The following is a 12,342-nucleotide window of genomic DNA, read 5'->3' as shown; positions in this document are numbered from 1 at the left end:
AGTAGAAGTCGTACACATTAGGGGCTCAGAAAAGTCTGAGGCTTTTAATATGTGATTTTTTCCCCCACTTGTTTCTTACATCTTATTTTTTCCAGCTGCTAATTTGAAAAACAGTACAGAACTACCTCACCCCTCAGAGGCACTCCTGAGCAAATCTCAGCTACGTGTCCCCACGTCCATGTTCCCTACTGCTGAACCCCAGTGAAGTGGTCACAGCTCACAAAGCTGTGTGAAAACATTACCTGTAAAGCAAGCTAGCTGAATTGAAATAGCTTTGAACTAGGGGGTTGAATTAAGGCTTTGAAAGATGTTTCCTTACCATTTGACTAATCTGGGCTTTCAGATGGGAATGGCAGGAATGAAGGATGAAGGAATGGCAGGGGAGAACAGAGGGAAAAAGAAATGCAGGCACAAACAGCCCATACGTGCAGAAGTGGCCAAAGGAGAAAGATTAATTATGTAAAAGGAAGAAAAACCAATGTGATGAGAACCTTTTCCACAACTGTTTATGTTCATTCTTACTAGCTAGGTCCAAAGCTGATGTTCGGATGGAAATACTTGAGAAGAAAGCATGGTTAATAACATCTACCAATTTATTCTTAAATACAGTGACATGTTGGTTAGTCAAACAAGGTCACATCCTGCACAAGGTATGATTTGCACAAAACCTCTCTTCATCTCCCAGATTCAAGCAGATATTTGAGGTCACTTCTACCACTCAGCATTCCTCCATCTACAGTGTCAGGCTAGATCCCTGCCAAAGTTACAGCAAAATCAGCTGAAATCATCACTGTTGAAACAGGAGGACACCAAGACAAATTTCCTGCCTTGTATTTGTCACTCTTCATCCATCAACAATCCATCTTATGGAGCAACCTCCTAGAAGGTAACCTGCCTTGAACATAGTTCTGGAAAAGGCAGGGACTAAATCAATCTGCACAGACACTGAGCTACTTATAGGTAAGCTAAATGCAATTTACCCAAGAGTACCATTAATAGGAGATTCTACCCTGCCTCTTTAAGGATGGGAGGCAAATTAACACTTCTCTTCCTTACTGCTGGACAAAGTAACATTAAAGTATAAATAAACTCTGAAGTTTTTTTCCCACTGAAAGAGACAGCTTTCACAGCTGAGGCTACATTCAGTAATCCTTCAAGGAGCAGATTTGGTTCCTAGCTAACCTGAGGTGTGATTTTCCTCTAGGTTTACACAAAATTATCACAGACATGAAATTCGATTTGGAGATCAGAAAGTTTTAACTGAGAGAGTGAAAAACAGATTCTGTGCTTGAAAAGGAGAAAGCTGAAAGATAAGCTTGAGAACACAGCATAAAACTTCCTCACCTCTTCTACCCAGTTAATTCCTTTGTGCCTTAAGACCAAACAGCATCAAGACAAGGGAAGGCAGGTTGGGGACTCAAAAGATGCAGCTTGTTTGCAGAGCACTAGACACAAATGAGGGCCCAACCTGCTGACTTCAGCTAACACAACTAATCTACATTAGAGCTGTGGGAGTTCCAAGTGACCTGTTCTCCCTGCAGACTGACTGACTCTCCAAATGACCATGAAGAAACTGGGGCTTTTAGAGTATTTCCTTAGGAAAGGCTAGGGTAGCTCAGCAATACCCACCCCTTGATTTCAGCACCAAGTATTGGCAGCAGTGACACCTGACAAAGCTGTTGCACATCCTCCTATTACCTAGCAGTGACAAACTATTTGGTACTGTGCACTACACAGGTTATGGCCCAAACAATGCTCATCTTCCCTGCAGAGTCCAGCTTCACAACATACAACTGAAAAAACTGATTTAAAAATGTATCTAATTGGTTGAATGGCAGTAGCACATTGATTTTTAATTGGTACAGGTTTTGCCAGACTCATCTGAACTAGGGCTTTGATTAGTGACTTTCAGAAGCATATTTTTGATCTTACTGGACTTCTTAAAACACTGTAAGCTGGACACACTAGAATGCAAACCCAGCACCCTCTTAAAGACAGTTCTTTGGTAATTTAATTTTGCAGCAGATCAGTAGAGACACAAGCAGTAAGATTGGCCCCTCATGCTCACACACGCCCAGTTAAAAAGAAATCCTCTATCAACATCCGCTTTTAGTGGCAACTGCTTAGAGATACTCTAGAGGAAGTCTTTTACTCTAGCACAAATGCAGAAGACTTCCAAATCTGTAAAAGAAAAGGTCATTTGAATGGATAGTTTTATTTTTCTTGTATTCATGAGAGCAGGTTCAACTGACATAAGAAATGCTCCATTTTCTGGTGATACTGGTCACAGGCTATGCTCAGAAACCACTAAGCTACTCAAAAATCATGTCAATGCTTAAAGATGCTATGTTCACATAATTATTTCCCACTTTCTCCCACATTTGCTTTGATTCTCTTTTTTAACATGCAGTCCCTACTCTCACTGTGCGCTACCTTGTGCTGGCTCACCTCTGACCTAGGGTCCACTGCACCAAATCAGAGTCAAGTGGAGATGTGGAGGAAAATTAAAAGACTTGGCTCTGATATTCCAAGGAGGGGCACATTAGCAATAAAAAGTGACAGTGTGACTCTCCTAAAGTGATAGAAGGCTGTCTCCAGCAATCACCTAAAAGACCAGTCAGCTTTGGCCCTAGCTGAACCGTGTTAGGAAGGCATGGAAAAACTTGAGTCACTTCAGACCAACACTTTGCCAGCAAAGGTGGATGAGTCCCTGCTGGAGAACTCGTTTTCTGCAGCCTCAGTTCCATGATGCAGTGTTTTTGACGATGGCAGGAATTTGCTGAAGCAGTGACACAGACAAGCTTACATAGGTTAAATCACTCTGACATTAATCATAAAACACCTCATAACCAGATGCAGTTTAACAATCAGAATAATTGCATGTAAACAAAGTACTCATGAAAAACACCTATAAATTTAAAGATGCCTTTTCCACAGCAGAGATTACAACAGCAGCATCCAATCCCACTCTTCTCAGCATCACAATTGTAACCATTTTCTCAATGTTTCCATGAACTGTGAGGAATTTCATCAAGTCAGTAGCATGAACTATCTCGTTCCTGTCATGAACTATCTTGTTCCTGTCACAGCACAGTGGGATTGCTAAATCATGACATACCACATCACCAAAAACATCTCCTATCCTGGGATGTAAACCTGAGTGTTAACAGCTGCCACCCTGCTCTACAGTCCCACTGGAAGATATGGGCCAGAACTAAAATGACTTCTTTTGGCTCTCCCTGGAGCCTAAGTACAGGGAGTATAGCTCCTGAAGTGTCAGTACAGCAACGAGCCTATGCTGCAGCTGGTCCAATAGAGGACACTTCAGGCACAGGCAGCACACTACAATACGAAAATACTCTTTTGAAGGCATGAGGGGAGATACAGAGCTGCACACAGCGTGGGCATTACAGTGAACAGTGGGAAACTCCCTATACCCTGTTCAACACCACGTCAGAATCCATTTCAGAGCCCTACAACATAAAGCAAAACATAAGAACTGAGCCTGTGTTTTAAAAAAGCAAAAAGTCCTCCTTTGAGAGGAGAAAGCAACAAACAGTTCACTTCATTCCATGGCAGATGTTTATCTGCCACAACAGGACACAGTTAACTCTTCAGTGAAAGAATAAGAGGTTGAATAAAAACAGAAGTAAATCAAAGAACCCAGACAATTGGTGAGCCTGCTCCAAGACGAAACGACATTAAATATAAGAGCACGGAGAGCTCTTGCATGGAAGCAAGATTCGAAGCGTTTCACTCTGTTAGAAAGCAGGGTGGGTTTTTTAATCACGCACTAGTGATCACGCCTAGCGTTCAACACTGAAAGGAGACATCCTCCAGACAAAGACTACCTGGCAGATGGAAACAGAGAACAAACAATTAACCAGAAAAGAAGCAATTCGACCCCATCGACCAGCCGGAGGGTCCCAGGGCAGGGGCAGCGCGGATAAAGGAGGCACACGAATAACATCGAGCACAGACACTGGGCAAAGACAGAGCGCTCCAGAACGCTCCTTCCCACGCACGGGATTCACCTTGGGGTGAGGAAAAGGGCCCAGGTACAGCCCGGTGCCCTCCCCCCGCGGGGCTCGGCTGCCCCCGGCAGCGCCTCCACCTCGCCCCCTCAGGCCCCGGGCCCCGCAGGCTCACCTCATCCGTGCTCAGCTCCTCCATCGCCTTCCTCTTAATGGTGAACGGAGGGAGGGCGCTTTCCTCTGCCCCGCCGAGGGGCAGCTCCGAGGAAGCGCTCTCCTGTCGCCTCTGCCCCTCGGGGCGCCTCACAAGGGCATCTCCGGGGCGGCCGCGCCGCGCCTCGCCCGCCGGCAACTGGCCCCACCGCAGCCGCCGCCCCCGACCCGCTACCCGCAGCTCGACCGCGCCTCAACTGCCGCCGATCCCCGAGGCGGCCAAGAGGGAGCCGCTGCCCGGCTGCTGCGGCCCGCCCGAGCCCCGCGGCCCCTGCCCGCGCCCGCCCCGCGGCCCCTGCCCCGCGCAGAGATTATTCATCAAAACAAGAGGGCGGCCGCGGCCATCTTGGGGCGGGATCACGTGACCCCGCCCGGCGCCGCGCACCCAGCCGGGCATGCCGGGCCCGCGCCCAGCCGGCCAATGGCAGCGCCGCGGGGCGGGGCCGGGCGGGAGGGGCGGGGCGAGGCGGAGGGGCGGGGCGGGCGCCGAGGGGCGGGGGCGGGCGCGAGGCGGGAGGCGGAGCTGGGGCGGGGCCGGGGGCGGCGGTGCGCGGGAAGGGGAGAGCGGCTTGAGGGCAGCGGCGCCGCTGCCCGGGGCGGCAGTGGTCCCTCAGATAGGGAACGAGCTGGCTTAGGCCGCTGGAGGCTTCCCGTTTGAGCGGGTTCCACGTGCCTCGCTTCTCCGAAGTGTTGGCCTGCTTCTCGGTGCCGAGCGTTTGGGGCAGCACTGCGGTGTGGTATGATCTGAAGGCACAGGGAGAGAGCTGCAGCTGTTCAACCTGCAGGAGACTGAGGTGGAATCCCCTTAATGCTGCAGGGTGAGTGCCAGGCGCATGGAGCCAGACTCTTCTCAGCGCTGTCTGGTGACAGGCCAGGGAGCAATGCGCACAAACAGGAGATTTCACATAAGGGTAAGGGAAAAAAGTCTTCGGTTTGAGCGTGGAAGAGCACAGGCATAGGTGACCTAGAGAGGTTGTGGAGTCTGTCTCTGGAGGCATTCAAACCTCACCTGGATGCATTCCAGGGGAAGTTTAGATTGGATATCAAGAAAAATTTCTTTACTGAAAGAGTGGTCAGGTGTTGGAACAGCCTCCCCAGGGAGGTGGTGGAGTCACCATCTGTGGAGGTGTTCAAGGAATGTGTGGACATGGCACTTCAGGACATGTTTTTGTGGCCATGACGATGTTGACAGTTGGACCTGATGATCTTAGAGGTCTTCTCCAACCTAAACAGTTCTGTGATTCTCTTGTTCATTCCAGGTCGTCCTGCTCTAGCACCAAGTTTGGCCTAGATGTTATTCAGAGGTCCTTTCCAACCCTCACCACACTGGGATTTTGGGTGATCAGTGACTACTGGGCCTTAGCCTGTTCTAGGTACAGTTTGAACCTGAACTATTTTTCCCTTTTGTGTGAAAACACAAACTTTTCTGCACCAAGTTCTTTCATTATATCACAGAATTATGGTTCTGTGCAAGATACTCATCTCTTCCTCCTCTTTCATTTCCCTCACCCTCAAAACTCAGCCAAAAAAACCAAACTAGCCAAGGCCTGTGTTCACTTTGAATTGGTGTCCACTTGCCACTCAGCTCGTTTGATTAGTTGTAGTTCATGTAGGTACAAAAAACAGAAAAGGATCTGGAGAAGTTGCTGGTTTGGAAGAGAACAAATTTTAAAAAAAGAGTTGCACCAGCAGATTTTTGCCCCAGGATGAAGTAACTACCAATAAGATCTCAGCAGACAGCTATGTGCAGTGCACTGAGTTTGACTCACCAAGTGGAAGAATCCCATGAAAGGGGGACAAGAGGATGTTCCTAAGATGAAAGCACACTGGTCTGTTTGAACAAGGGACAGCACCAAGGCATAATTATAGAAAACAGTAAGTGAACAGACCAAGAGAGTCCATTTTAATCTCTTTTTTTAGGAGATTTTGCCTGCTTCCAGGACAAGTGACTGCTGCCTTTCTTTTCTCACCTTTCATTTCAAGGTGTTTGATTTGTGTTTTGTGAAAGCATGTGAATTGGTTCATATATAAATGAAGAGAAGCAGTTTGTCACTGGAGTATCTTTTCTCATCCTCAAGCGAGTTCCACGTTGTGTTACCTGCTTTTAAACCCACAGTTTGAAGTAGGAAGGCAGCAACAAGAAAAGCAATGCCACTGCTGATAACTTCTGTATTTCTAGCACTTAAAGACTTCCTAGCATCAGCCTTAGTAATGAATTGTTACACTTCAGTCATACAGCTTTCTGAGGTCGCATTTTTCTGATTTCTCATTCGGGTCTTTGTGCTAGCAGAGTTCTTAAGGTCCTCATTCCCTCTCTGGGTTGCTTTTCAGATCTTACTGGAGTGCACAGCTTAAAAACCGTGGAGAGTGTCTGCAACATTTAAAACACTGTTGTCAGGAACCTCTGCTGTGTAAGCAAGATGCAGCACGTCCCGGAGATGCCATCTAGTGGAGTCGGGAAGCCTGTGTGGCTTTGGCTGTGAGATGTGACAGTAAGTTGGCTATGTGAATGTTATTTATATTAGAAAAACAGGGTAACAGTAAGTTTATTTTTATTTTTTCACAGGAAAGACTGTCAGGATTGATAGAATAAACACCAGGCCTTTTACTTTTGCTGCCCCCAACATTTCCCTAAATGTGTAAAGAAGGCTAGTGGTTTTTTGGTTTGAGGAGTTTATTAGCAAAAAAGAGATCTTCAGTACTGGCAACAGCAGACTTATTTCCTGAGCCAGAGATGTCAGACCACTTAGATTAATAGGTACAAGGCAACAGTTCTTGTCCGTAGAGGCAGCACTGGACAGGATGATGTCTAGTCTCCCGCAAGTATCTGTCTCTCCATGTAGGAACCAGTACACATTCAGGCTCTCTTGAAGACCTGTTTGCATACTTGATTCTCACAACGAAGCTCCTGCAAAAATACAAGCAAGGGTATAGATTTATATGGCAATCAAAGAAGCAGCTCCTAAACATGAACACAGATCCCACCGATCGCCTCTCTGCTGCCACGCCAAGAAGCTATACTTAACACTCTGAATTTAACTGTACCTAATAGTGAAACAATTAAGTTGTTTCAGTTCAAATAAAATCAAAGCAGGATGTACTCTCTGCTCTCTATATACTTTCCATAACAAACACTACAGAGCTAGAAGACAACTTGTGCACACCATGGCCACATTTTAAACCTTGTTTGTCATAAACAGAATTAGTAGAAATGCAAAGTAATTACCAGGTGGAGGTCATCCCCTTCAAGCCAGTGTGTCCAGCCCCTGTTCTTCTTCTCACCAGTCTGGACACACACCAGTTTGTCATTTTCCCAGGTAACTAGGCTCTGTGGAGGAGGAAACAAAGTGCTTCTGTGGGTCTTTGTCTCAGTTCTGCAATATGCTCTGACAACGTTGTTCTGTCCTGGATAAAAGAAGGCCTAAATACTACTCCTGAGGGAGAAATTAAACTTCTCTGCAACTCAGGCTCCTGCTTCTGCATTGCATTACAAACTGTATTCTTGAAACTTTCAGCTCAACTAGCTGGATTGATCATAGCATTGTAATTTTGATCACCACCTCTTGATTTTATTCACTCTTACCTTGCATTTTCTGTTATCCAGGCCTTTATTATCTTCTTCAAACTCTTCTCCAACTTTGAACTCAAGCAAGTAGTCTCTGAAGGTGCTAGTGGTGTGGATATAAAATGAATCACCATCTTGCTTGATCACTTTCTGAGGCTTCAGCATTTTTGCTATCTTGCGTGTTGCAAAGTCAATACCTTGGGCAGGAGACAAAAAGGTCAGAGTATTTATCAGCAGCCAGGACTTGTCTTTTTTACTACCAGAAGCATTTCTTAGCTTCACCTTACTGCTACGCAAGGTTTTGTGGTTTGGGCTGGGGGGGGCTGGTTTGTTTAAAGCATGTGTAACACAGATCAAATCATGTTCTTGTACATTTCACTGATTGGAAACCAACTTATTCAATTGTTGCACAAGTCCTGTGCAAGATTTCTATGCCTTTGGGTCAGAAGAGTTCTTCTAGGAGTCGGGAAGAGTTAGTTTCCCACACGCCAACACCCCAGGCTTGCTCTCAGCCTTGCCCCTTGCTTAGCTAGAGGGAAGAGTTGATGCTTATTCTCATCCATTGGCAGAGGAAAGGCATTGTGTGTATTAACAAAAGAAATCTGCCAGCACCCTATACCTTAAATAAATTAAAATGAAGAGCAGTCCTAAATTTAATTACTTGGGCTTGCTTTCAGGACATGCCACTTGCTATTAAGTGCAACCAGAAGACATGACGCATGTCAAAGGATTTCTTGGTCATCACTATCCATCAGGCAAGTGAACTACACTGCATCCCAACAGCATGCTCAGAATCAGGGGTTTGGGAAGGTAGATGGGTAAAATAAAGTTGTATGTTAATTAATTTAATTCCTTTCATCACCTAGATTAAAACTTTTTCTAGGACCACTAGCAGTTTCCCATTTCATGCAGGCTGGGGTTGTGGTCATGACAGGGTGTGTTCAGCTACCGTGCCTTGGGCCATATGACTTGTCTGAAGTGGAACTTCCTTACTGTATGCATTACAAAAGTGCTGGAATCTGTCAGTCACTTTTTTCCATACTTTATTTTAGTATGGAAAGTATTTCCATACTTTATTTTAGTATAGAGGGGCTTGAATTCACTACTGGCAACAGCCATACCCAGTAAGTCTTAACGTGGTTTTAAGGCTGGATAAATAACAAACTTAGATAGAGGTAGATACTGAAGAGCGAGCTAGTCTTGGACTAGTCCTGTCCTCATCCCTAACCCTCTGGATACTCAATTGATCAGATTATTACCCTCCTCACTTAACTTCTCCTGGCAGAAAGGTTTGTCATTCTGGCTCTACAATACTGGTTTCAGTCCTTGTTGTGTTCAGCAGGAGTAATTAAAGATAAGTTGTAAATCACCACAGAACTGCCTTTTAAGTAATATCCCCCAGTGACACACTGAAAACAAATTGCATGTTTCACAAGATTAAGAGATATCTTTATTTTTTCAAAGCTCTTTACTTAGTTGTACAATGTTTATTTATTATCAAGGAACAGACAGACTCTATTCCATTTGAGAACATGAACAACTTAAGTGTCACTTCAGTGTGCAAACTGAGGAAAAAATTCTCATTAAGGGAGCATTGTTTTTTCCCCCCTTTTTTCCTAATCGATAACACAGCAGCATTAAAAACAGAGAATGGTTCTTTCCCCACCTTAAGGATGCCAACCAGGCAATTTAAGTAGGTTGCCCAGCATAGATACAGCCACAAAACTGATTTTGCTCTACTTGTCTGTACAATAACCAGCAAGAGACACTGCTGGTCCTGAGTTTACACAAGTCAAAAAGGCAAGGTGTGAGAGGCAGGGAGAAGAGAAGGCAGCACATAAGGTTGCCTGCTGGCACAACCTGTGTTGAGCTTTGTACAGGAAAGTTAATAAGCCAAGATGTTTTTAATTCCCCATTAAAGCACCATTAATCTCTCTCTGTAAAAGATCTGAGCAGGGTAAGAGGTTAGCTTCAAGCTCTCCAGCAAAGGGACAGTCAAAGAGACTTATCAAGGAGTTACAGTGATCCAAGAAGCATTGTAACCTGTTTAAAGTGACACTACACTAAACACCTGCCTGGAAGTGGCAGATACACAAACACTTGTTTTTGTTGTTATTTGTTACCCCAGACATAAGGTCTGCAAGTTTATGTGCAAAACCAAGAGAAATTGAGTGAACAGGGCAAGCTCTTTCCTGTCTTCGAGAACTACATACAAAAAATACTTTTAACAAGTATTAAGCTGAGAAAGCCCTGAAGGCTGCAGTGACACTTGGGTGCCAGGCTACATACAGTATGATTAATGCTGTCTATTCATTGGTACACAAAGATTTTATGTGGGTTTTGGGGTCAAAAAAGCTTCATCAATATCTGGGTTTTAGAAGAACTCAGACTTTAAATCTTTACAGGAGAAAGGAGGAAGAACAGGATCAGATATTTTCACCTACCTAAGGCCACCATATACCCTTCAAAGTTGTCACTGCTGATAAGGTTCCAGGTTCCACTGAAATCCACAGGCATTGTCAGACTGGAGAAGGAAGATGCAGCCTAGCTCTGATCAAAAGCCAAAAATGAAACAGTTTTCCAACCAGGCTTTATATAAGGCAGACTGTGGGTGGGTTACACCCCAGAGCCCTTCTGATGGAGGGGAAGAGTCCTAATTGCTGGACCAATAGGTGAGAGGGTATTTGTAGAACAGCTCCAGCTGCATTGGAGGGAAAAGTTCACGGTTTCTGAAATCTTGGTGTGGAGCAAATGTTAATAGCCCAAGAGTCACAATGCAAACTGAAAACTGGCTGATAGTGTTTGTGTCCATCTTGTGTACTCGGAATCGTGGACAGATTTTGTCATTGCAGAAATTCTCTGCACCATGAGGTCTGTGGTTTTGTGGTCTGAAATCTGCATGTTTGTTGAGCAGTTGGTCCCTCCCTGTAAATACCTGCTGTATCTGAGCAGACAGGATTGACTGTTAAACTGTGAGCAGTATCAGCAGGTTTTAAAGCAGCACCTATGACACAGTAGCAAAGAAAAGTGCTGTATCTTCTCGGGTTGTGTCTGGAGCGAATAGCAGGCAGCATTGTTATCTTGTGGTTAGAAACGTGAAAGACAAATCTTTCCTGTGGTCATTTTCTCTGACTTGACTCTCAGCACTAGCACAGTCTGCCTCTTTCTGCTCTTCTTTCTTTAATGCTGTGGATTCTAGCCTAGATAAACAAATATACATAGACAAAATCCTTTGGTTTCTCAGGTGCCTTACCTGACAGAAAGTCTAACAGTTAGACATGAGACAGCAGATCCAGAGGCCTGATCTCTGATCCCACTTGTGCAGCTCTTTATTAATCAGTTTGCCTAGATGGGAAAGAGGATGAATGCCTGGAAAACCCCAAAGTGATGCACAAGGAGTTTGCTACCATAATGAAAAGGCAACCTCTAATTCTGAATCTTGAAGGAGTAAATTCACCTGTGACTACTACTACATCTATCTACTTACTGACTTGGGTTAGGCTGAATACAAAGATGATATTTTGAGGAGAAAACTAAGTTTCCCTGAACTTTAGCTACATTTTTGAAGCTGACAGTTTGCCCTACATGACTCACAAAAATCATGCGAGTCGGAAATGAGGACGTCAAACTTGTTTCCTGTTGGTAGAAGGATATTGTTCTCTAACCTATAGTAAACCAGGAATGGCACAGAGAAATGCAAATTGATATTTCCCCTGGACTCAAATAGTAACATTTCACCCATAACTTGTTATTAGGTTGTGGTAGTAAAGCGCTGTTGTAATGCTACTGGCTCTTGCTCAGTACTTGGGTAAGGCCTGTGTAGAAGCCTGGATATGAGATTTTAATTGGACATTAAGGTTATGCAGCTTGTCTGGGATGTGGTGCTGCTTTCTGAAAAATCAGTACTTCAGCCTGAATGAAGACTTAGAAGAGAACTAGGATTACTATTCCAAGCCTCAGTCAAATAATTGCTTATGTAACTCTTTGTAGAATCAGTGAGCAGAGTAAGTTCTGTTCTAGCTCAGCCCAGGACACCTGGTCACATCCCGCAGTGCTTTGTTTCTTTCTCCCTTCAAACTTCCCAGTTTTCTTTTTGTGGCAAGAATTTTTACTTCCATCGTCACTGCTGTGCATCATTCAGCATCTAACACATTCCATTAATGGTATGGCCTCATTAGAGAAGCAGAGAAAGTGGTTCCTGCTGCTGCTGCAGTCTCAATCTCATGTGAGGCGGAAGAGCTCTGTGCTCTCTTAATAAAGCAGAACTAAGCACAGTGGTGCAAAAATAAAGCCTCAGTTTTGTTTGCAGAATATCTGCAGATGCATTATGACTCCAAAGAAGATCAATGAGCTGCATTTTCCACAAACTCTACATTTTAAGGCTACAGATTCTCTTGTAGATCTAGTCTGCTCTTGGAAGTTATACCCTTCTAACAATTTTGCCTACAGCATGCCACTGACTGTGATGCTGATAGGTACAACTGATTAGAACAGCAGGTCGTCGGTGGTGTAACAGATGTATGGATCCCACTAGTAAAGCAAAATATCCATGTTCAGCGGTCAGCAATATTTGCACACCATTCTGTTTTG

The 12,342-nt window shown here is 44.7% G+C and overlaps 2 protein-coding genes and 1 long non-coding RNA gene across 5 annotated transcripts in view; 1 reads left to right on the top strand and 2 right to left on the bottom strand.

The window, feature by feature from the left end:
• UBE4B (ubiquitination factor E4B) overlaps positions 1-4,440 on the bottom strand; it is a 37,977-nt gene extending 33,537 nt beyond the window's left edge. The window contains exon 1 of one of the 3 annotated variants that reach the window (XM_064172373.1): positions 4,150-4,440. In XM_064172373.1, the coding sequence (XP_064028443.1) occupies positions 4,150-4,173 (24 nt within the window). In that variant the 5' untranslated portion in view covers positions 4,174-4,440. The remainder of the gene's footprint in view (positions 1-4,149) is intronic. The other 2 variants (XM_064172371.1, XM_064172372.1) reach the window with 2 other exon arrangements.
• Positions 4,441-5,477: 1,037 nt separating this feature from the next.
• LOC135190385 (uncharacterized) lies at positions 5,478-8,521 on the top strand. The gene is made up of 3 exons (XR_010308504.1): positions 5,478-5,560; positions 6,519-6,679; positions 8,430-8,521. It is a non-coding gene; the product is annotated as an uncharacterized LOC135190385 (long non-coding RNA).
• Positions 6,754-11,928, bottom strand: RBP7 (retinol binding protein 7). The gene is made up of 4 exons (XM_064171734.1): positions 10,197-11,928; positions 7,771-7,949; positions 7,414-7,515; positions 6,754-7,095 (listed from the first exon to the last, which is right to left on the bottom strand). Exons 1-4 carry the CDS (start codon positions 10,267-10,269, stop codon positions 7,045-7,047), a joined length of 405 nt encoding a protein of 134 aa, XP_064027804.1. The 5' UTR covers positions 10,270-11,928; the 3' UTR covers positions 6,754-7,044.
• Positions 11,929-12,342: the final 414 nt, after the last annotated feature.

Source organism: Pogoniulus pusillus, chromosome 36 (assembly GCF_015220805.1).
Source record: "Pogoniulus pusillus isolate bPogPus1 chromosome 36, bPogPus1.pri, whole genome shotgun sequence".
NCBI classification, from domain to species: Eukaryota; Metazoa; Chordata; class Aves; order Piciformes; family Lybiidae; genus Pogoniulus; species Pogoniulus pusillus.
The sequence above is the reverse complement of the archived record's forward strand: the minus strand, read 5'-3'. Positions and strand labels throughout refer to the sequence as shown.

Bases quoted from the DNA above. Each gene is read 5' to 3' on its own strand.
- RBP7 (XM_064171734.1), bottom strand. From the start codon at position 10,269: ATGCCTGTGGATTTCAGTGGAACCTGGAACCTTATCAGCAGTGACAAC. The intron at 7,950-10,196 runs GTAGGTGAAAAT...CTCCTGCCCAAG, and splicing joins AGGGTATATGGTGGCCTTAG to GTATTGACTTTGCAACACGC. The intron at 7,516-7,770 runs GTAAGAGTGAAT...CCTCCTCCACAG, and splicing joins TGGATAACAGAAAATGCAAG to AGCCTAGTTACCTGGGAAAA.